Source organism: Amblyomma mixtum, chromosome 5, assembly GCF_055824585.1.
Source record: "Amblyomma mixtum isolate Tamu chromosome 5, ASM5582458v1, whole genome shotgun sequence".
NCBI classification, from domain to species: Eukaryota; Metazoa; Arthropoda; class Arachnida; order Ixodida; family Ixodidae; genus Amblyomma; species Amblyomma mixtum.
Genome location: NC_143016.1, coordinates 180,290,530 through 180,313,738, shown reverse-complemented (window position 1 = coordinate 180,313,738; position 23,209 = coordinate 180,290,530). Strand labels below are relative to the sequence as shown.

General features: G+C 45.9%; 1 protein-coding gene across 1 annotated transcript in view; it reads left to right on the top strand.

The window, feature by feature from the left end:
• Window positions 1-306: 306 nt before the first annotated feature.
• The window catches only part of LOC149344955 (endothelin-converting enzyme 1-like), a 49,650-nt gene continuing 26,747 nt past the window's right edge, over window positions 307-23,209 (top strand). The window contains exons 1-4 of the mRNA XM_089542691.1: window positions 307-570; window positions 8,961-9,139; window positions 11,951-12,147; window positions 20,993-21,303. Coding sequence (XP_089398817.1) covers window positions 307-570; window positions 8,961-9,139; window positions 11,951-12,147; window positions 20,993-21,303 — 951 coding nt within the window. The remainder of the gene's footprint in view (window positions 571-8,960; window positions 9,140-11,950; window positions 12,148-20,992; window positions 21,304-23,209) is intronic.

Genomic DNA, 23,209 nt, shown 5'->3' with positions numbered 1-23,209 from the left:
TTGAATTAGCGTTATGTCTTCATCAACACATGAGGTCCTCTGTGCTGTTGCACTAAACTGAAGAAGAGAATGACACAAATTCGAAACGGGCAACCAGACGACAGGATTCCCTAATAGAGTTAGTCCATCGGTACTGCGTGCCTTCATAAAGTACCCTCGATCAGAAGTGCTTCCAGCTTTTATAGTTATTTACGGTGCAAAGCAATCCGGTCGCACATCTGCTCAAACGGAGGATTTGGGACGACGCAGGGTTGCGTGGATGGCGACGACGAACTGCCGCGGCTGCGGGACCAACTGCTTCCCGAAATGGGCATCCAGTGGCCCCGGACGAGAGGCGACACGGACCCCTTGCAGATCCTCGTAGAGCTCAGCGTCCAGTGGCAGATGCCGACGCTGTTCGCCGTGCGCACCGACGACTTTGTGCAGCTGTCACAGCATCGCAGCCCAGTATTCGACACGGTGTCCATGGAATGGTGGCCTCCGGTGTTCCGGCTAATGCGTGACCACGGGGAATACAACGGCTACGTGCGTGCCTTCTACGAAGCGCTCACAACAGACAGGGACCAGGCGGTAAGGCGCCGGTTCAGTAGACATGAATGAAGGATCCGACCCATGGCGCCGCTCTTAAGCTCCCCTCCCCGATATGTCGAAACGCCGAGCATGCTGGCCGCATACGATGACTAAAAAGGCGACTGGCCTGCGTTCTGGGCGCCACGAAAACTGCGAATATTAGTGTGCGCGAACACGCGCCGTCACACCAGATACTCCATTTGCGCCTGTGATATAGATCCCCGTCGTACGTGTGCGCTAGCCCCAGCGGGATCTATGATGGTGATGCTTCCCCAAATGGCCACCCCAGACTACGAAGCATGCGAATCTACATTCTGCTGCAAGCTCCTCAAGTATAGCCCATCTTCGTTGGAGGCCTCCAAGTCTGGATGAGAAAAGATTGACGGTCCATTTGCGCACTTAGGCCTATGCGAATTATGGGCGCTAGCAGTTCGGTTATCACTTCGGTTTCGGAGTTCGGATCCATTGTTTATGGATGGCAGCTGTTCGGATAGGATGAAAGTTTAACGGCCATATATGCGGATTTTTTCCGCTTCGCATTCATGCCCCCTGGAAATTGTTATTACACACCTGGCGCAGTCGTGAAAAGGCAAAGCGATGCGCTGGCAGGTGCTGCCGTCGGTAGGGTTTGTGAGACCTTTGTTCCTCTACCTGACCAGCCTCTTCAGAACAAGCATCAAATGAACCTCTGCCTGCCCCTGTGTGCGGTTTGCACGCTGGTATATACAGGGTGTTCTTTTTAAAAAAGCGCGGATTGTATCTAGAATGTCGCCTTCACGGAATGTATATTCGGCTCGCCGGTCACAAAGTAAGGACATACCGGTGAAAGTTATTTAATTAATTAGCCACAATTTTGTTAATTAACTTTCTAACTCGCCACTTTACGCTTCATATTGCAAACGCACTATTGAAGACTGTAAAGATTCAAACCTAATACAATTTGCAGTATGTCCATAAGTGCAGGAGATATTAAAATATTCGCGATTGAGTTTTCAGCCTTTTCGGTTGCCATTCGAGAACTGAGCTCTCTGAGTAGCCAGGAAATCCCTCCCATCACACTACGTAAGAGACTAACCAAATGATGACGACAACCGAGGGCGCCAAGGCTTAGCTCCGACTGCGGCAGGCAGGCGCTGGAGAAGAGCCCATAGTTACTGTCTCCGTTAATGCCAATATCAGCAATAGAAGCCATTCAAAAATAGCGCAAACCATGGTGTTAGGTAATCCAAGCATCAGTAACATTGCTGTTTTGGCTTCTATAAAATTCGCCCAGAAAAAGGTTGATTTTTGCGCAGTTGGATGGAAGGTTTTTGAAGAAAAAGCCTCTTATTTGAATATTTCAGTTTTAGGTGCGAGGCTCAGTTTTCAAGTCTTTGTCAGTTTGCTGGCCCGTTGTTATAGAGCAAACGAAATATATCATGAAGCAATCTAAAGATATTGTTGATAACGCTGTTAAAACGAAAACGATACTGGAGGCTATAGTAATGTCTCATTTTGGGATTGAGACTAGAGACAAAACTTCAAGCTGCAACTATACAAAAGATAAATATTGTGGATTCTGAGACATTTTTGTCTTTAAAATGCAGCGTCCCAACCGACAAATACTTTTGTATTCGGACTCATTTTCTCCACAACGAATAATCCCCTCATCGCGACCATTTTCTCAGATTTTATCACTTGCCTACGTCATGCACTGAATTATAAGAAGCTGAATTTGCGGGACTTTTTTATTTCAAAATTTATGTTTGTCTTGGGAGCTAGGACAATATCGCGAATTTCGTGCCAAAAAGTACTTTTGAGGCAACGGCAGAAGCGGCCACTTATTACCTGGTGTAAATATCAAAATTAAACCGCCGTCTGCAGTCCAGTGGCTGCGGAGCAACTTATCATGGCGGCTGTCAGACACGTGACGCGGCTCGGGGAGCTAAGAAACTATGGTTCCCGCCAAGCGGCCATTTTAAACGGAACCTGGTAACTTTCATTGCTAGAAGCCTATACACTGAGGCAAGCCTAGCAGCGCTATTCGAGAGGGATGTCATAGGGCTTAGGTTGCCGGAGAGTCAAGGAAAAAAGATGGCTAGTTGACGGTTCATTATTAATGCGAAAACATTTCTAGGCTATGTCGATGCCTTCGTGTCACCAAAACCTGCCCGCAAAACGTGTCTGCGGCAGTTGTGACGTTCTCAAAATCGGTAGCTCAAACTAATGATTGTGATCGATAGCGGCCGGCGTGAAACTGATGCTGAAAAAAATTGCCACTGAGATGAACAGGGAATCAATTTCTGCTAATAAGTAGTCAAAATGTCGAAATTGAATGTCGAAATAGCGCGGGCGGCAAGCAATAGAAAGAAATTGTACAAAATGAGTGAACACTTAAAAGATCGAAATGGATTGAAACGTGTTTGGTGACTTAAATCCAAAGTAATCGATTAAAACACTCCATTGATTTGGAGTAATTAGGTAAATAATAAGAAGCAAAAGCAATGCAGGGTTGAATGGTTCGGACGGGTATATTAAGTGGACAGAAAAGCAAGTAAGGCGTCGAGTTTGAGCATTGACATGGGCAATTGATCATCGCACTATAAGTTTGAAAATTGACAATGAAGTGATCGACTGATAATTAAGGAATTAGCCTATAATTAATAGTTTAACAATAATTAATATATTGAGCGATAGTTAGCCCTTTTACCGGCAATTAATTATTTAATTAATAATGAGTGAACTGATCGACGAATAATCTTTGTCGGGTAATTAATCAATTGATCGATAATTAATCAACTGATATTTAATCGATTTAGTGATAAAATAGATCGATCGATAATCACTTCATCTATACTTAATAAAAAAGGTGACTCGCCACAGTGATCCCTATTGTTAATTAAAAAGACTAGCACTTGGGACGGAGACGGAGAAGTAGAGATAGAAATTCCTCTTTTTCCATTTCTTTGACAAAAAACTAGTATTTTTAACGCGTTTACAATGTTAAAGGTCTGGTGCGAACTGTGCTTTCGTGTTTTAAAGGACCGGCTGAAGGTAGGTGTGGGATTCCTCACCTATTAGTACATAGCTGGCAACAACGTTAATGAGAGGATGGCAGCTAGCTATTTGAATAAAGCTTAATAAGAGGCTGAGATTTAAGGTTCTACTACCGTTCACCTGCATCCAGTCACAATGACAACATAGCCGAAAGTTTTATAGAGACCTGGTATAGGCAAAGAGTAGTGAGTGGGCAGAGTGCGCTGTCGTAATGGAAGACTTCAATCCCAATGTAGGCAAGAAGCAGGCAGGCGACCTGGGAATGGGTGACTACGGCAAATGTTCTTGGAAAAGTTGGGGAGATTTATTAATGGTTTGGTTTGCTTTGGTTTAATGGGGTTAAACGTCCCAAAGCGACTGAGGCTATGAGAGACGCCGCAGTGAAGGGCTCCGGAAATTTCGACCACCTGGGGTTCTTTAACGTGCACTGACATCTCACAGCACACGGGCCTCTAGAATTTCGCCTTCATCGAAATTCAGCCGCCGCGGCTGGGATCGAACCCGCGTCTTTCGGGTCAGCAGCCGAGCGCCGTAACCACTGAGCCACCGCGGCGGGGTGGGAGATTTATTAATATAATCACCAGAACGAAATATACCGATCATGGATACTTTTTGCCGCGTGAGCAAGAGTCGGAAGTGAACTTGGAAGATTCCGACGACGAGACTAGAATGAAACAGACTCCGTATTGTGCGCGCATTCGTGCGAAGTGCAAGATGTAGAGGTTCTCAGCCACTTAAGTTTTAGTGACCATATGATGGTGAGCTATCGAATTAGCCTTGATTTGAACAGAAAAAAGGGAGAGCACTGAGAAACGAGGCCTTCGGGGAGCTAGCGGTAAGAGGGAATGTAAAGGAATTGAAGTAAACTTGTTGCTGAGCGAGTTGGTGAATATTCTTCCGTAAAGGTTAGCGCACCATAAAACAATCACGTGAAAGACAGACAGGACGAAGCGACTCGTGGCATTGCTGGAGAAGAGATATTTTTCTTTACCAGAGGGGGATGACCTAGGAGCTGAGGAGATGAACGATAATCACACATTTATAGTTAACGACGGAGCAACAGAAACAGTTGGAAGGAAGCTAATTGTGATAGTTTCAAGCTCACTGAAAAGAAAAAAACCCCATTAAGGAATTCTTTGACAGTGTCCATCCTTAAAGGTATCATTAAACTGGCAGAGCTGTCAAAGCTTACGAATAAGTGTAAGGTAAAAGACATAAGAAAGTATAATGAGGAGAATCTCGAGCAGGCTGTAGGCAAGGGAGGCAGCCTAAGAGCGTAAAGAGGAAAAGTCACTGGAAAATGTCAGATGTAGGCTCTTAGAGAAAAGTCAATAGAAATAGGAATTTTTAAAATGTACAAGCATTCTGCTCAGATCTCTACAGTAGCCGGAACAAGAAGAAAGCTAATAATGAAGTTGGAGTGTGGAACAACTGGACATCCCGTCATCCCGTTTGTAACGGAAGAAGAAAGAAAGAAACCCTTACACAGAACGCAAAGGCGAAAAGTGGGGGGCGGGAGGGGGGGGGGGGATAAAGTAACTTCAGATTTGTTGAAGTAAGCTGAGGATATTGTGCTAGAAAGGCCTGCCACTCTGTGCACGCTATGCCTCTAGACCTCGAGCATACTGCAATCTTGGAAGAACACTAACATAATCTTAATCCATAACAAAGGCGACGTCAAAGACGTGAAAAATTACGGCCCCGATCAGCTTACTGTCCGTTGTTTACAGGATATTTATTATGTTATTCGAAAATCGAATTAGTTCAGCCTTAGATTCCAGTGAGCAAAATGACGAGGCTGGGTTTCTGAAAGATTACGCGAAAGTAGACCGCACTTACACCATCGATCAGGGGAATGATAAAGGCACAGAATATAACCATGCCCTGTTAGTTTATAGCTTCCTTGGAATGCGAAAAAGGATTTGAGTCACTCGAAAACCTCGGCGCTCATTTACGCATTTTGTACCGAGGGTTCAGAAGAGGGATATATAAGCTGAACGCTCTTGCTGGATATTTGGTTGATATCGAGGAATGTTAAAGATGCGCAAAAAGGGCGAGGACAAGAGGCAAAGAAACGAAGACAACGCCACTGGTGCAGACTGCCAACTCTTTATTGATGGCGACGTAAGCGCTAGCTATATAAGGTGGAAGCCCAAACGCACGCCCACAGTAGAAGTAAACTAATATTTGGTTCAGGGAATACGAGGGTTCTGGAAAATATGTATAGCGGTTGTAGAACGAACCGTACGTAGTCGTTCTGTGGAGACTTATAGGAAGAGTCCTATAGGGTGAGTACATTGCAGAAATAAAGCAGGAAGACGAAGTTCTTGAGCGCACAAAGCAAACTGAACAAGAGCTGAGAGGGTGCGTCACTTTGCTTAGCCGAGGTTTCGACAAGAGGACTTACAAGGGTAGACGTGCTGGCTGGTTGGTGAACCATGATTCCTTAAAACAGCAAAAGACAAGCATATAGATAGAAAAGACACGCACAGCGCTGTGTGTTTCTTTTCTATCTGTGTCCTTTGTCTTTTGCGCTGTTTTAAAGAAGAGGACTTGTTTTCTTCGGGGCAAGAAGTTTCAGGCGAGTAGGAGACACAATCTCTCCGGTACTTTTCAGTGCTGCTGTACAGCAGGTAATTAGAGGACTTCATTTGGAACAATTGAGAAAAAAAGTTCATCGAGAATACCTTAGTGATCTACAGTACATTGATGGCATCGTTCCTATGGGTAACTGAGCTGACCAACTGCAACGTGTGATCGAATACTTACAAGGGCACAGTAGAAAGGAGGGTGAAAAAACTATTATGCAGGAAACTAAAGCCATGTCCAATCGTCTCGGAAGGGAACAGCATTTACGATAGGCAGCGAAGCGTTGGAAGTGGTAAGAGAATGCATTTACCTAGGCAGATGGTGACCGCTGATCCGAACCACGAGACTGAGATAACCTGGCACATGTGGGGTGGGTGGTACACTTGGTTTGGAAGCACTGTCTGGTTATTAATAGCACTTAGTCAATATCCACCAGGAGGAAAGTATATAACAGCTGTAGCCTGCGGGTACTTACCTATCGTTCAGGAACGTGGAGGCTATAGAAAAGCGTTGAACCTAGACGGCAACGCAGCGAGCTTTGGAAAGGAAAATGACAGGCGGAATTCTAAGAGACAGGAACAGAGCAGATGAATTCAAGCAAAAAACGCGAGTTAATGATACCCTATTCAAAGTGAATAAACAATGGGCATGGGCAGGGCGTTTAATGCGATGGCCAGATATCCAATTGTCTTTAACGTGTGGATTCTAAGGGAAGGCAGGCATAGTAAGGGCGGCAGAAGGGTGAGTGGGAAAATGAGATTAGGGAGTTTAATGAGGTAACATGTCCGCAGCTGGCACAAGGCGTGGTTACTTAGAGGGGTACTATAGAGGCATTTGTCCTGCACTGGAGTTATGATGATAAGAAAGCCTTTGTCGTGGGGAAAAAATTCAAAAAGCTCCGCTCCTCTACTCTCAATACTATTCGCTAAATGCCCCTTAAGAAAATCAAAGCAGTAAAATTTCGTTTTTTTAACTTATCTATTCTTCAGAATCGTTGGTTAAAACTTCGCGCCCGAAAAGTATACGAGCTTCAAAAGCAACTAGGGAAATTGGAAATTGTTTCTTGGATCATGCGCGCAAATGTTATCAAGAAACGACGACCGCATTTAAGCTTACCATCGCCCCTAAACATTCATTGTTACGTTCCGCTTACTGACCGCTTTAGCAGTTGTGCTCCGCTGCTGCGCAGTGGGTTCATTCATGTTTCAGACATGCACAAGACCGCAAAATCAACCAGTTACGTGGTCGCAGTGAATGTGACCGAAAATGCCCCTGCGACATGATATCGAATGCTATCATTTAGAGGGCACGGAGTTCGTTTAGTTATTCATGCACTCTATGGTAATGCAACAGTGTTTTAGCACAGCGCAGACATATTGGTGTATTTGTATAACGCGCGGCAGCGCGTCAGGCGGGAGACAAAAATTTTTGTAGATATCTCGCCTTGCAAAGATTGCAAAAAAAAAGAAGATTGCAAAGAAAAAATTCCTTGCAAAGATTGCAGCGCTTCCTACATAGGCGAAACTGGCGATTTCAAAAGACGACTGAAGGAACACCAACGTGACGTAAAGAACAAAAAAGTAGCAAAAAAGAATAAAAAAGTAGCAGAATACAATCAAGACAATGGGCCACCTGATTGGCTGGGATTCCGCACGGCTACTGGAAAGGGAAAAACTGTTACCTCCCCGCCTACCGAAGGAATCATTACACATCCAAATGACAAACGAAGCGATAAACAGGACGCGGGGAAATCTACCCGAGATGTACATGCGCTTTGTACGCAACACCTTAACATCATAAGCAACGGCCCATCTCGTTTCATTTCCATTGTGAACAAGGCACCCGTAGTGGTGCCGAAACGTCAACGTGTTTATGTTTTGTATGTTTTTCTTTTCTTCTGTGACCTCGGCGAGTGCTGTTTTCTTCAATATGCTGAATTTCTCTCACCGGATGGGTTTCCGTCGAATCCCCAACTATCTCGCCTACAGCTGGGACTAAACACGGCTTATTGGAGATGAAATGGGAAAGCCTTTTTATGATGTGCACATAACTTTGGTGTCCGAAGATGAGGGTAATTGCAGTACGATAGCGCCACTCACGAAGTCTACCACATAAAATTTATCACGCATTTATTCTCTCAAGCTAGAGTACAGTTGGTCTGCGAGCATATTAACACGATGGTATTCAATAGAATTAGTTCTTCATGGTCGTACTTGTTGTGTGTGTTTCTAGCTCATGTGACAAAAGCGATAAGAGAATCTTTTGAGAGGCGCGAAGAAGTCGCAAACAATCGTGAGTGGAGAAGATTGCGATTATTAAAAGCTTAGTAGTTGCTGCTTCGGTGAGCAGTGTCGTCTCATATCAAAACAGCCATGCTCTTTTCTGCTTCTTTACCTGAATACCTCCATGCATCGATACCTATGTGCATTCTCAGTTTCGCCTATAATCAGTGTGTTACAGGCTAAATATAAGGAATACAAGTGAAACAATCCGGACGGTTACTCGTGATGGGAAGAATCCGTACATTGATAATGCTCCAGCTAGATAAAAGATGACAAAGGTAAGCCAACTGTGGCTGTGTTCAGTTGTGCAAATGAGAGGTTCTTAAGGTATGTGATTCCTAATAAACGTGCTCATTTTAGTTCAGTCGTATCAAATGATCAGCAAGGCACAACTCTTATTACATTATTATTTTAATTGTTGTTGCAGGTAGCTTACTTTGGTGTTCTGTTATTTTCTAACGGGAATGTGTGTGCTGTACGCAGACGTTGGACCGGGTGACGGAGACGTTGACGCGCTGCGACACGTTCCTGATGGAGAACAAACTTGGTGCGCACACACACCACGAAGGCCTCCTGTACAAATTCGAGCTCGAAGAACTACAGAGCAAGCACATGCGAACCATCGGCATCGACCGCTTGGTCAACGCACTGAACCTCCGATGGTATGATGCTTTGAAGTGTACTAAGGGGAAGTAGGATTTCGTGGGATATTTAGACATCTGCCCCATTTTATTCATACACTAAGACAAAAGACGAACCAGCCATGGTGGTTGTTGCTATCTCTTCCGGAACCTCAGGCTTGGTATGGTTTGGTTTATAGGAATTAACGTCCCAAAGCGACTCAGGCTATGAGAGTCGCCGTAGTGAAGGGCTCCGGAAATTTCGCCCGCCTGGGGTTCTTTAACCTGCGCTGACATCGCACAGTACACGGGCCTCTGGAATTTCTCCTCCAAAGAAATTCTAGCCGCCGCGGCCGGGATCGAACCCGCGTCTTTTGGGTCAGCAGCCGAGGAACCTCAGGCCTTATGATCGAATCCTCGTCAAGATATTGTTGCATTTTGGGGACGAGGAATACGGAAATACTCTCGTGCTGTGCAACTTTAATGCACACCAGCTGGAGAAATTCATGGAGCCGTAATTATGGCGTACCTACGACCAGAAAGGCAGACGAAGAATAATGAACAGTACTTAAAATACACGATGAATAACACTCCAACAGGCAGGGTATCTTCGATGGTGTTGAAGCATCTCATGAGAGCAGCGCTTCAAATAAAGAGAATCGTAACAGTCCTTACCCGCGATGTTGCTCCCCTTTGGCCTGTTGCCAAGAAATGCACATTACAGAAATGCCTTTTTTACCACGGTTTTTCTGTTTACACTTAAACTGGACAATGATTACAGCTTATCGGCCCCTTTTTAAATATGATATAAGTACCGTAGGGTTTTTTTCTTCTTCTTACTTCTTCCACCTACACTTCGTAGACGTGTAAAGAAAGGCTTGAGTTCTTCGAGGGCGAGCCCGGGCGCAGCGCATTGTCCCGCCCTCTCGTTCTTGAGGTCGGGCCGCTGCGCTGGTTCACTGAGAAATATGTCTGCCCGACTCGCCCGTCAGTTCATGTTGTACAGCTTTACTTCTTTTAAATGTCCTCTATTTAATCATTTTGTGCCGTCCAGCTGTCTTGGTTCAGACCTGTCGTCGCAATCACCGCTGTGTCTTGTACCATCCTCTTCTTTTTAGCCACGTATTATCGCCATGGTTCAGTAAGAAATACGCCTTAAGAACACACCCAACAGTCCATCACTGTGCAGCGTACTGATTTCAGTACATTCTAGGTTCCACATATTTCTAATCGCAGTAATTACCGTGCGCAAGCTATTGGATATGGGGGCAGTTAGTTCTCTTCTCGATGTCATTGTCTAGGGCATCTCGATGTCTAGGGGCATTGGCGCATTTTGCGCTAGCTGTAAGTAACACCCTTTGTACGTTCTGCTTAATACTGATATTAAGAATGGGCAGTGTGTGAGGAATTGTGACGTACACGGCTCACGTACGAAGAATGTTGGCTACCACTGCATTAATGCTTTACCACACTGTTGTTCTGCGAACCTGTGATTCAATTCTTCCTGTATGGACTTCTCCGTTCATCCTTTTCGTTGCCTGTTCAAGTAGCACGAAAAGTATATGGGCAGATCTCTTCGCTGAAGCATATACCAGTTAGAGATAGCGCATGAAAAAATTAATTCGCTTCGAGCAGCATTGACCAAGCTAAGACTCCATGAAGAAGTTCGTTCTATTTTTCCACACCTGTTGGACGCCTGTAACTTGGGGCAATAACGCAATAGTTTCATTCGTTCTGGCATGTTTAGCATATAAGCTTCTAGTTCGATAAGTGGCCAAATTTAAAATATGTAATCCTTATCTGTCCTCCTTGGGTAATGCTGGGGAGTCGAAAACAATGACCACAGAATTGCTGGCACCGAATATTTCTATATCCAGTAAGGCTCCTTCGTCTCTTCTTGGCTACATAACCATTTTACCAGTTTCATTTCGATGCAACCGATGTTTGGCGCTGCAATTTCTAGATGAGCCTTCTTGCCCGGCTTGTCTTTGTCTAGAACACCCTTTACAACTCACAGCCTCTCGAGGTATTTTCGCTTATGCGCTGATCGGTGGCGATCGAAATAGGCTTCTGGCTCGGTTGGATCATTACGCAGCGGGAACGGGCGCGCGTTTAGAAAGTCTGGCGTATAATCGTGTTCCATGGGCTTCGGAGGACTTGTTTTACTTTAGTATTGTGGGTGGGTCAATATCTGTTGCAAAGTTGTCAGTGTTACATTTTTCTCCCATTGTTTCTTTTGCGGCGCTCCATACACGCCTCAGAGTCGGCTTCGGGCTGCGACGAGGTAAAATAGGCCCCACTTTTCATCTTGAAGAACCACTCCATGAGAGGACTGTTGGGTGTAAACACGTATGACCACTGCAATCGTAAATGCGCCCTATCTTTAAGAACTTCAATGGCTCCGAGTTTTAAAAATCGATGAAAGAAACTGCACATGGAAGGAGTGTCTTATACAGTGCACGGAGATGTGGGGCCACGGTTGAATGAGCAGAAGGAGGATAAGAACCAAAAGGCGAAAGAACCACTATATAGTACGTGCAGCTCGCTGTAGTGTCAGATCCGTCTCCAAAGGGGCAGAAAGCACTCAGCTGTGAAGCGCGAATCGCTAGCAAATGTAAAACAACAACGTCTACAGACCACGCACCAAAGGCATTGCTGCATAAACTGCACTCCGCTTTCGGGTAAGATGAGGCCGCCTCAGAAAGAACAAAAAGCTAAGGATATGAGGCGGATAGACAGAAAGTGAGCAAAGTCATTGTAATTCCAGCGTATATAGCGCCCAGCATAGAATGTATAAGAGAGTGTGATGAATGTCTTCGTTTCTCAGTGCGTAAGTCTTATTCCCCAACCCAGGTCCTTCAATGTGACGCCCCAGACTACGGTGTACAGCATCAACCCGACGGCGTTGGAGGCCATTGACTACTTCCTCTCAAATTTCACGTGGGCAGAGTCCAACCTGCTAATCGAGTGGCACGTGATACAGCGGATTGCTCCCGCAGCTAGTCCGTCCTTGCGCGATCTTTTGCTGCCGGTGTTCTTGAACGACAGTGGTGAGTAGGCGCTTAATCAGCCATTGCGCTGCTCGTTACTTAAAAGAAAACATGCCATTATAACCTAAATATTTATGAAGGCCTAAATAAACATTTTTAGTTTGTCAACATAGAGAATCAGGGGTTAACCTTTTAGCCGTATGTACAGGCGCGGACAAAAGTAAACGGAGCAAGGCAACTGTTTTCGAATATTTTTCACGCGTCACATAATTGAAATTTCCAGCAATGGTGCGCACATGCTGGCAGCGGAGGCTGGTGGGCTTTCTTATAGACAGACAACGCTTCTTCATAATCAATGGAGAAAGCGTGATTGCACTTCGAACGCCATAGCGTGCTGCGTTTACTTATGGCCGCGCCTGTACAGATTATAACACAAAGCGGTGCAATGATTTCAAACCAGAGCTGCGAAATAACACAAACTGCGGAATAAGAACCATAAGAATTCTGTAAGTAATTATCATTGGAAGATCCGCAGAACCGTAGAAATTACTGAAAAAATAATGATATTAATATTAGTGGGAAAATCTTTCTATAAAAGAATAATGACGGGCGTACCATGAGGCTAACTCCTTTTAGAAACATTACGCCATTCTTTAGTAGACACAAGCACCTTATGTAGAATGTAAATGATGCTCAATTCTCCTGAAGAAAAGAAATGCAGAAAAAACAATTGCTGGTGGTTTAGCTCCGGTTAAACCTAGTGTATACGCGACAGCTTCAAACACATGGTTACACATGTTATCTGATTCAGTTTCCACCGACTGACCCAAAGAAGGCGTCGCTGTCGGCTATCCGCTTCTTGACGGCGTCATTTGGCGAGCCGTTCCTCTCTTTGTTCCGGCGTCTCAGTGCTTCGTGGGCTCGTTGTCGACTCGCCTTATACGACGCCACAACTTCGAGATGCGTTGAGGTGGCTTCCTGCAGTCGTCATTGATGTCGGTCGCAGTATCCACGCGGCCTTTCGGCTTCTTCATCCATCATTCATCTGTAGAACAGAGTTGCCAGGTCCTCAACTCAAAAAGAGCCACAGTAATCACAAAAGAAGCCAAAAAGTAGCCATCATGTCGCCGAAGTTTATAAACTAGCCAAAAAAGCTCCAAAGTTGCAGAAAAGCGGCACCAGAAGCATTACAGTCGCAAGAAGTTTATAATTCTTGCAGGATCCATGTTCACAATGGATGCGAATAACTTCGAAGTATGAAAGCATCGCTAATCAAAGGAAAGAAAACACATGAACATCATGGCATAGGAGCACGGAAACGCGCAAGGAATTTCTAAAGGGAGGTAAAGTGAGAGGAGAAATATGTGTTCTTAAGCTACTGCCATAACAATCTGAATTCCCATATAAATGTGGCATGCGTGGCACTCTTTTTTGCATGAAATTTCTTCACTGCTTTCTAAACAAGCGCATGATTTCATGCGCCTATTTATTTTTCCGTTTTCCTCCTCTGATCTTTTTCAGCTTTCTATGGCAAAAACAGACTGATTGCCATAAGTGGTTGCTACGTATTGAATGCATAAAAAGCACACCTTGCCCAAAGTTTTTTACGCCACACTGGTTACTTTTCAGCCACCTACGGCTCCCTTTAAGCTGTATATCGCACTACGATACGAAAATTCTTTGTCATCATGTTTCAAAACTTTCTATTCTTCCCCGATCCCCGATAATTGGCTAAAAAGAAACCATATGACCTGAAAAATTTAACCAGGACTGTGATTCTCAGCGGGCTACCATGTGTGGCAGATCAACGCGCTTTGAACGTGTAGTTAACTCAGGACACAGCTAAGCACCAAATCACTTCCCTATTTGTCCGCCGCGGTGGCTCAGTGGTTATGGTACTCGGCTGCTGACCCGAAAGACACGGGTTTGATCCCGGCCGCGTAGTCGAATTTCGATGGAAGCGAAATTCTAGAGGCCCGTGTACTGTGCGATGTCAGTGCAAGTTAAAGAACCCCAGGTGGTAAATTTCCGGAACCCTTCACTACGGCGTCCCTCATAGCCTGAGTTGATTTGGGATCTTAAACCCCATAAACCAAACCAAACTTTCCTATTTACCTGTGGCGCATTCAATGAATAGATACAGGTCATTACCTAATAACAGTTCTAGCTACATATCAGCATTGCACAGCGGAGCCAGGGTTTCGGAGTCTCGGCTGGGAGAACAAGTCCGGCGAGCATTAAATGAACACACTAACGAGAAGTATTTTAATTGTAGGACCGGATTACAGCTTAATTTTAAACACTAGAATAATAATGCTCACGTGTGGCATTCTAACGGACTCAGACACACTCAGAGAATTGGCGAAAAATAGCTCCATTATTATGTCCTACCTTTGAATTAAAATATAGCACAAAAAGTAGCCAAGTAGCCAGGTTCAAATTTTTGTCGCCAAGAGTTCCCAAAAGTAACCAATTTGGCGCAAAGTAGCTAAACCTGGCAAACCTGCTGAAGAACAAGCGCATCGCAGCCTCTGTTTATGAAGTGGCCGAGCAATGCGTGCACCTGTAGCTACTGCGCAGAGGCTGTGGAGTCGGCGGCGCAGCGAAGAAGCCGGCAACGGCGGTGGTGCACCTGTGACGTCACGCACGCCGCATGTGCAGTAGCGGCTTCGGCTCGGCAAGGTGACCTTTGCTTTATATGGAGTAGTGAAACTATCGCGTCGAATATACATCGTGTCACATGTTTTTTTTTTTCTGGAGATTTTGCTTTTCTCGAAGCACACTTGGCCCAATCGCAAATATTTCCAACACCAGGATTCACCATGCTCCCAGAAGCAGCAGCTGGTTCCCTGTGTACACAGTTACTTGCTGTTGCTTGGCTCTCGAAGGCGCGGCGTGCGCAGTCCCGTGCATAGCGCTTTAAAGGAGTAATTAACCGCAACAAAATTTGCGGAGCATTGAGAGCCTCAAACGTTCCTCATTTGAAATTCGGTGCTCTCTTGAAGACGCCTTATATAATAATATTAACCAAGTTAAGTGGGTTTCTTGTTTTGTTTGCATCCGATTTTGAGCAAACCAGTCGCTTTTGGAATTCCCTATTGGCGGTACGCTGAATGGCCTATGTGCCTGCTCTATAAAGGCCCTAAAACACTTTCCAAAATGGCAAAGAAAAGTAACGTGAGCAGATAAAAAGCTAAAAAAATTAAACTGCCCACCAAAAAAGCAAGATGAAGAACTCGCAAACTGTAATTAATTTATTGCCGGAAAACTAAGAATAACGACCGACAACAACGGCGTTCTAGGAAGCATGTGCCAGGGACAACAAAAGGTAGAAAATGCTAAATGTGACATTGAAACCTGACGTGCAAACACGGATTTTCTTTCTAGCAATGCAAACAAATAAATGACTGCAGCGCCTTCCACTTCTTACTGAAGTGACAAAGGCATCCGTTAATCCTCTTTATCTACGGCTCGCGAGACATCCACACCAGTGTTAGTGCAGTTAGACCTTTGTTATGAAACAATATGAGGCTGAGTCAGTTTTACAGTAGAGCTTCCGGTCTATGAGGTGTTCTAATAAGTAAATAATCACTCATTGATATCCAACAAAGCACAGCCATACGGCTACAAAGAAAAGCTATATAGCTCCAGCGGAAGCCTTGCAGTTACAGAAAAATTTGGTTTGGGCCAGGGTTCGGACCCGAGACCAACGCTTCACCGGAGCTGTCGCTCTACCAGCTGCGCTAACCCGCACAGCTAGCATGGTAGGGTGAGAGCTAATTGATCAATAGCTAGAATTGAGAACAGTGCTCATCAAATGTTTCGGGAAATCTCCCAAGGTGGAGTAGACTTGTGTTAAGGTGTTATTTAGTCATTGATATCCTCCGAAGCGCCGCCACAAAGCTGCAAAGGAAAGCTGAACAGCTTCCACAGAATCCTCATGGTTAAAGAAAAATTCCCTTACTCCCTTATAACAAATCTACTCCACCTTGGGAGATTCCCCTGAACTTTTGCCAACTAAGATGCGTTCTGTTTTAAGATACCACCTTTTTTGTGTGTGGTCGTACCCGTTCGTTCTATCACCCATGCAGACTAGAATACTTAGAAGCTATAATCACTTTTGCTTTGTTTTATTCTGCACTTTTTAACCCGGAGAGTGTTCAGAAACATATGAACAATCTCTTAGTAGTAGACATGTATGAGTGACACTATGCATGTAAGTACGTTAATTAATAGGCATCTGGGCACAGGCCAGCGATAAATGTCTTGACTATATTGTCACGTTGTAGTGACGGCAATCCAGCGGTCAGGAAGACACCAGAAAGACTTGCAAACGAAGCTCTTTATTTGGGCTGACTTGCGCCCGCAGAACAACTGAATCACACGGTAGCGGCGTAAGTAACACGCGTGCTCGTCAATCGTCGAACTACGAATGTCCGCCGCTCGCGGCATCGCTCAATTTAAAGCCGGCAAGGAAACTTCCAGATAACAGGTCAAGATCATCTACGGTAATCTGGAAAAACCTAGATGCAGCCTTTCATGGCTGCGAACAATCGAGATTAGTCTGGTCGCTTCTCGCGCCACGAACAAAAGTGATAACCACCCATTCCTGCTGCCTTGAGCGTGAACGAACACACACTGCAATGATACGTGGCATTACCCCCCTCGCAAAGAAGCATCGTCTCGATGCTTTAAAATGAAAATAAATGCGGAGAATGCGAACTTCGAGTCCTTTAGCGTTCTTAATAAGGTTTAAGGGCAGCGGTAAAAGCTTTAAGTCTGGCTGTGTCGTCGTCGTCGTAGTTGTCGTCGTCGTAGGGGTCGTCGTCGTAGGGGTCGTCGTCGTAGGGGTCGTCGTCGTCGTAGGAGTCGTCGTCGTCGTAGGAGTCGTCGTCGTCGTAGGAGTCGTCGTCGTCGTAGGAGTCGTCGTCGTCGTAGGAGTCGTCGTCGTCGTAGGAGTCGTCGTCGTCGTAGGGGTCGTCGTCGTAGGGGTCGTCGTCGTAGGAGTCGTCGTCGTAGGAGTCGTCGTCGTAGGGGTCGTCGTCGTAGGGGTCGTCGTCGTAGGGGGTCGTCGTCGTAGGGGGTCGTCGTCGTAGGGGGTCGTCGTCGTAGGGGGTCGTCGTCGTAGGGGGTCGTCGTCGTAGGGGGTCGTCGTCGTAGGGGGTCGTCGTCGTAGGGGTCGTCGTCGTCGTAGGCTTCGTCGTCGTCGTAGGGGGCATGGTCTTCTGTTTTTGTCGATGGAGGATCTTAGTTCTTGCGCTCATAAGCAACCTCACTTCCAGAGGCTGCTTTATTCAGTTTAACCTTCGGGTCCTGGGGGAGCGTCCACGCACTGCGCAGCCTCGGCTAGGATTTACAAAGCGCGGTGACGATGGCGATGGGGAACGTGATTGCTGGCTGGGCGGTCAGCATTCTTCCCGACGCAAAAACTCCTCGATTTCCGCTGGTCGCTGGCCGGGTCGGAGTTGGTGGCACCCGGGGCTGCTGAATAATGATTGGAGTCGTCGTCTGGGGCAAGCTCATGGTGGCCCTTGCTACTTGCTTTCGCTTCAGGGTAGGGTCCGGCAGAGTCCCGAACTCTGGTGCGTCCCCTTGTAGGCGTCGGCTAGCGCGGTAGACTGGACTCAGGTCCTGCGGTTGATGACTCAGAGGGCTGGCGTCACGGCTTGCAGGGGTTGTCCGGAACATGGGAGGCTACCCAGCACCTCCACCAGATGTCACGTTTTAGTGACGGCAATCCAGCGGTCAGGAAGACACCAGAAAGACTTGCAAACGAAGCTCTTTATTTGGGCTGACTTGCGCCCGCAGAACAACTGAATCACACGGTAGCGGCGTAAGTAACACGCGTGCTCGTCAATCGTCGAACTACGAATGTCCGCCGCTCGCGGCATCGCTCAATTTAAAGCCGGCAAGGAAACTTCCAGATAACAGGTCAAGATCATCTACGGTAATCTGGAAAAACCTAGATGCAGCCTTTCATGGCTGCGAACAATCGAGATTAGTCTGGTCGCTTCTCGCGCCACGAACAAAAGTGATAACCACCCATTCCTGCTGCCTTGAGCGTGAACGAACACACACTGCAATGATACGTGGCAATATCAAGTCCGAGGGTATGCAGGGTCGCTAGCCTACTGTGAATTATAAGCTCGCGGTTGTGCGATATGTGCTTCGACTAAAGCAAAATATTTATTAAGGGTTTATTTGCAATTGTGGCTGACGTCCCTCGCATCCGCTCACCAGCTCCGTGAAAGACTAGTCTCATTTTGTTATCTTGGGCCTTTGCGATAGTTTACTTGTTGCCGTCTTCAAAGGGAATGGTTTATATTGACCCTGATTTATGTCGAGCCATCTGTCGTCCAGTACGTGTGTTTTTGTCCCCATTGCTTTGGGTGGTTACCCACCAAAATCAGCCTGCGGAAAGGTATCCTGGCGCTCTCTTTAGGTAGGACAATTGCTCTTTATCGGTGTTTCGTTTGTCACGCTTTGTTTACCGCTGTAGATTCCGTGGGCGCCACTCTCATGTTTCCTTCCTCAGTGCCGCATCAGAACGAAAATAGCGCTAAAGGGCTGGAGGAGATAAGCTCCGCTTGAAGGGTATAACGCCATGGAGTCAATGGCTTCATACACATATCTGCGGAATTGGTAGTTCATGACTTTAAGGGTATTTGTCGTAATGCACAGTGGCGATGCAACAACCGTGACCGCAAATCTAGGCAAGAAGACAACCCCTTTTAACTTGTCATGTATGCGATTTTGATTTCATTCTGAAGTTGTGCCTACCATTGTCGAAGATCTGTTCTGTATAACCTTTTGCTATGGCCAATTCACTGTTCCCTTCATTTGCTTTTATGCCATGTTTGCTGCGTTTGAATAATATGTTTATATTTGTTTTCTTTTTGCACTGTACTAATTGCCCCTGCTATGGTTTTGCAATAAGACCAGCAGTATTGTAAAGAAATGACTTCACTTTCACATCTCCACTGGAGTCTTTACCACCCCTGGCGCAGCGGTGCAGCACTGCACTGCGATGACAGTCGGTGCCGCCAGTGAGGCTTGTGCGGCCCAGGTTCCTCCTGCTCTCAAGAACCTCTAATGGCCAATCATTCATTTAACGGCCACCTGCCGCAGCGGTCAGTTTTCTCACTATCCGGTGGGTTGGTTGGGATGATGCCACAAGGCCGCTTAGCCCAGATGGCTCTTCTTATACCGAAGATATTCTTTCTTCGTACTATAATATTCTGGAACAGCTAGCGACTGCACACTGGTACCGAAGTAAGCTTACAAGCTATTGAAGGTTTCTTGCGACAAATTGTGTAAGTTAATGAATGTGCAATCACTTATTGTTGCGTTGTGGGCGGTATGATATTGTGTTTGACGCGTTCTATATTTGTTAAAATATAAATGGTTTGCAGTCTTTATTTATCTTTGTTAAACAATGTGGAGTATTTCACGTTGATTTGCGATTATCTGCAATTTTCACGTTTCTAGTGAATTTGGTCTGTTTTTTTTTGGCGTAGGTTTTGATTCTACGCAATGAATACATCCTCCTGCATGTGTTTGTCTCGTCAGCCCTGCCCATTTCTGTACTGCAACCCCGCAGGAGGGTGTTCAGGGATACTTTCAGTAAATAAATACGAACGGACAGCTCTTCGTGCCTCTTTTTACGTACGGCAAGTATTTACTTAAATACCTAGGCAGGGGTATAAAGCCGTTGCGCGTCGTATTGCGGGTATAACGTCGCCTGATCTAACACCCCTGACGGCCATTGGATACAAAACAGCCCGGTCATTAGACCATGCGACTGCGTAGATTCAGACTAAAGCCTCCCTATCGCAGTGGTAGTTTTCACAATTAAATAACCTGCCAGACTATTCGGTTCAACTGTTGACCATCGGAACATCCTCTCTTCCTCTTTCACAAGCTCCAATGAATTAGTTCCGGTGGAAGTGTTTGCACAGTTAAGTCGTAATCATGGTATTTTCAAGTGAATATCAAGGCGCCTCTATAACACAATCACCTAATTTGGATTTCAAGAGAGTATGTATGTGGCATAATGCGAGAACTAAGAGTACATTTAGTAATATTCGCTGGATGTTCGTCGCTTCCAGCCTATGTAGTAATTGGAAACACATTCATTTCATCACCGTGATTCTCTAGAGATTGCTTTGTCGGACTTACGTACTCAAGTACAGAGTGAGCGCTCCGGTAAATACTAGTTAATGTTGTAGGCACGATCGGTGCCACTTGCAGATTAAAACCAAACATTTAACTTGGCCTCCTGGCCCGAATCTACCTTAGTACAAGCGCGGCCTGCATGAGAACGTCGAGAAAATAAACTGTTTCTACTGTTGTCCGTGTCATCATTAACTGAGCTGTGCATCCAGATTCACGTTCAGATTCACGTTTACATTCATCGTGATTCATGTTCAGAAGCGTATAGTAGAATGAAGGCTAATTACGTTGTTCCGGATATATTCCCGGATACTGAAGCGCAACAACAGCAGCAAGATAGGAAGACGACTTTGTCGTCTTCCCATGTGTTTCTTCAATGCGGCAAAAGTCTCTTGTGCACAAAGCAAAATTAAGCGGGTTTTGCTAGCTTCTGAGTGCGAAGACAGCCTTTTCATACTGCGCGAAGAATGATCATAGAGGAAGAAGTCGTGAATCTAGAACTGCCAAAGTATTTTTGTATGTTGATGGGAGCGTCCACATTTGAGAAATTATTTGACGCAATTAAGCGGAACCTTTGGTCAGGTCTGAAGAGAAGAGATCTGAATAAGTTCTCGGTTTCTGTTTCTCACTGCAAGGATTCCGGGCTATGATCTGCGATCTGTGTCCTCATTGCAATTCAAAATCCTTGCACAGGCTTGCCGAGATTTTAATCTTTCTCCCTAAATCCATACAGGTGCGGCGTGGTCAGCCACCGCCGGGCGCTGCATGGAGCTGGTCGTTAACCTCATGGGCATAGTGCCCATGTGGCCGCTTATCAACCAGCGCATGGCCGAGAACACACGCGAGAGGGCCGACCGGGTGCTGTCGCGCGTCTCCAAGGCTCTCGAGCGCAGCGTCATGGCCAGCGACTGGATGGACGCCCAGACTGCGCACGTGGCGGTCCGCCAGCTCAGCGGGATCAAAATGATGCTGGGGCCACCGCTCGAGGCGGACACCGTGAGGATCCTGTCAATGCTCTACGAGCACGTGCCCGAAACAACGCCGGTGCGTACAGGGGCCCTTCACTGATTCCAGAGCCTGCTATGTTTGGGTTGCTCCTGGCGTTTCTTGGAGAACAGTTGGATTATACCATCTGGGAAGCTGCCAGTGGACCATCATCATCGACACCCTAACCGCATACACTGCAGGACCCTCTATATCCTCCAATTCACTCTTTGCCGCGCTGCACTGTCCGCGCAAACATTCTAATATCGCATGCTCACCTCTTTGACGTCTCCGCTTAGAATCCAGTGCGGTACCCAAGGGACAGTCGCTGATATCCCTTCATAAGAAAAAAAAACCATAAAAACTGCGGTCAGAACGCGTATGTTGAGTAGATTCCCTGCCCTCGATAAGAAATTCTAAAGTCACCTTATTTTTACACCACTTACAATGTCCACACGAATACTTGCAGATATCCCAAAGCCTGGAGAGATCCGCAGGCGATATCAGTAGCTATGTAAGCCCCTCATAGCTGGCTTGTCACCCTTGTGACCTCTAGACTGGGAACTGGCATAGTGGTCAGCCAAGTCTGACAATGTTAGGAGTCCATTTTTGCCTCTCACATTTGCATGTTTGTTATTTTCATCCATTCAGCACGTAAACAAGTTTTAGCAAAATGAGTCTGCGTAATTTTCATTCCTGAATTCCGCACTTTCAGAAAGGCAGCTTTTTGAGGTGATCTAAGAATTAAATGCTTGGTGGGACATTGGCTCTGCGTCATTTTGCTGCTTCCATACGCTTCCTTCCCAGCTTCCTATACTGCGTTTAGAAGAAATCTAAAAGTTCCTATTCAAACAGGATTGCATTTCGCAGCGTTAGAGGTAAATGTTTACGGTATAGAGAAACATGTCTTCGTTATACGCTTTAAGGAAATAAAGCCGCAATCTCAATAGTATTTTAGAAGCAAATAAAGTCGACAGAGCTTGGGCTCGGGCAGCTAATTTATTGCGAGGCTTCGGATGAATTCTTCTGATGGTTTTTTTATATTTTGCATAGCCTACCGTGAACGGCCGCTGCAAAGAGGATGAACGGAGGCCGCTCGAGACGCGCGAAAAGGATACCTTGATGAACTCACCATACCTAGCCACTAAGTAGCACAGAAGTCGTAAGAATGACTGTTTTAGCTCAACTGAAAGGCAGCTGAAGTTCACCATCTAACTTCCTAGCAAAGAGTACTCCTCTTGAAATCATGAAGGCGCTAGACACCGCAGCGGACACGGGACAAGAAAGAAGACGACACAGGTGTCCGCTGCGGTGTCTAGCGCCTTCATGTCTCACCAACTGGCCTACACAGCTACCCTCCTAAGTCTTGAAATCAGTTACGCAGGCAGCAAAAAGGTCGCGTGATTCGCAGGCTGCGCAAGGCGCACTTCCCTAGGATGCTTGCGAAATCTACCCCAGAGCACGTCTATTCCTGTTTTTGCAAAAAAAATGTAACAACTAAGTTACTTTGCCGGAAAGTTATAAAAACTGGTTTGCTCTGTGGTGGTCTACTAAACAACGCGGGAAACTGGTATGAATGTTTTGGGTAGAATGCGTTGCATTTCACACGGAGTGTAGCGCCAATAACAAAGATAAGTATCTGATGGTTGGGATTATGCATTTTTTGGAGTTCATTGTTTTCGTGTTGCAAATTTCACCAGAACCAACAGCGGCGCGGTTTCTAAGCACTTCATTAATTATTCTTACTCGCCGAGCGCGTCGGACGCTCCCGAGTTGCCACGTTTGCTACAGTCCTGCAAATGTGTCGCTCTGCAGCCTTCCTCCGTAGATGCAAATCTATGGGCCTGTGTCGTGTAGTTGTAGTGAAGCTGAAGCTTAGTTCAGTGAAACAGTAAACTCCCTGCTTTATTTTTATCTAGTTGTGTTTATTATTGTACATAGGCAACTAAGAGTATCCAGCGCCAAA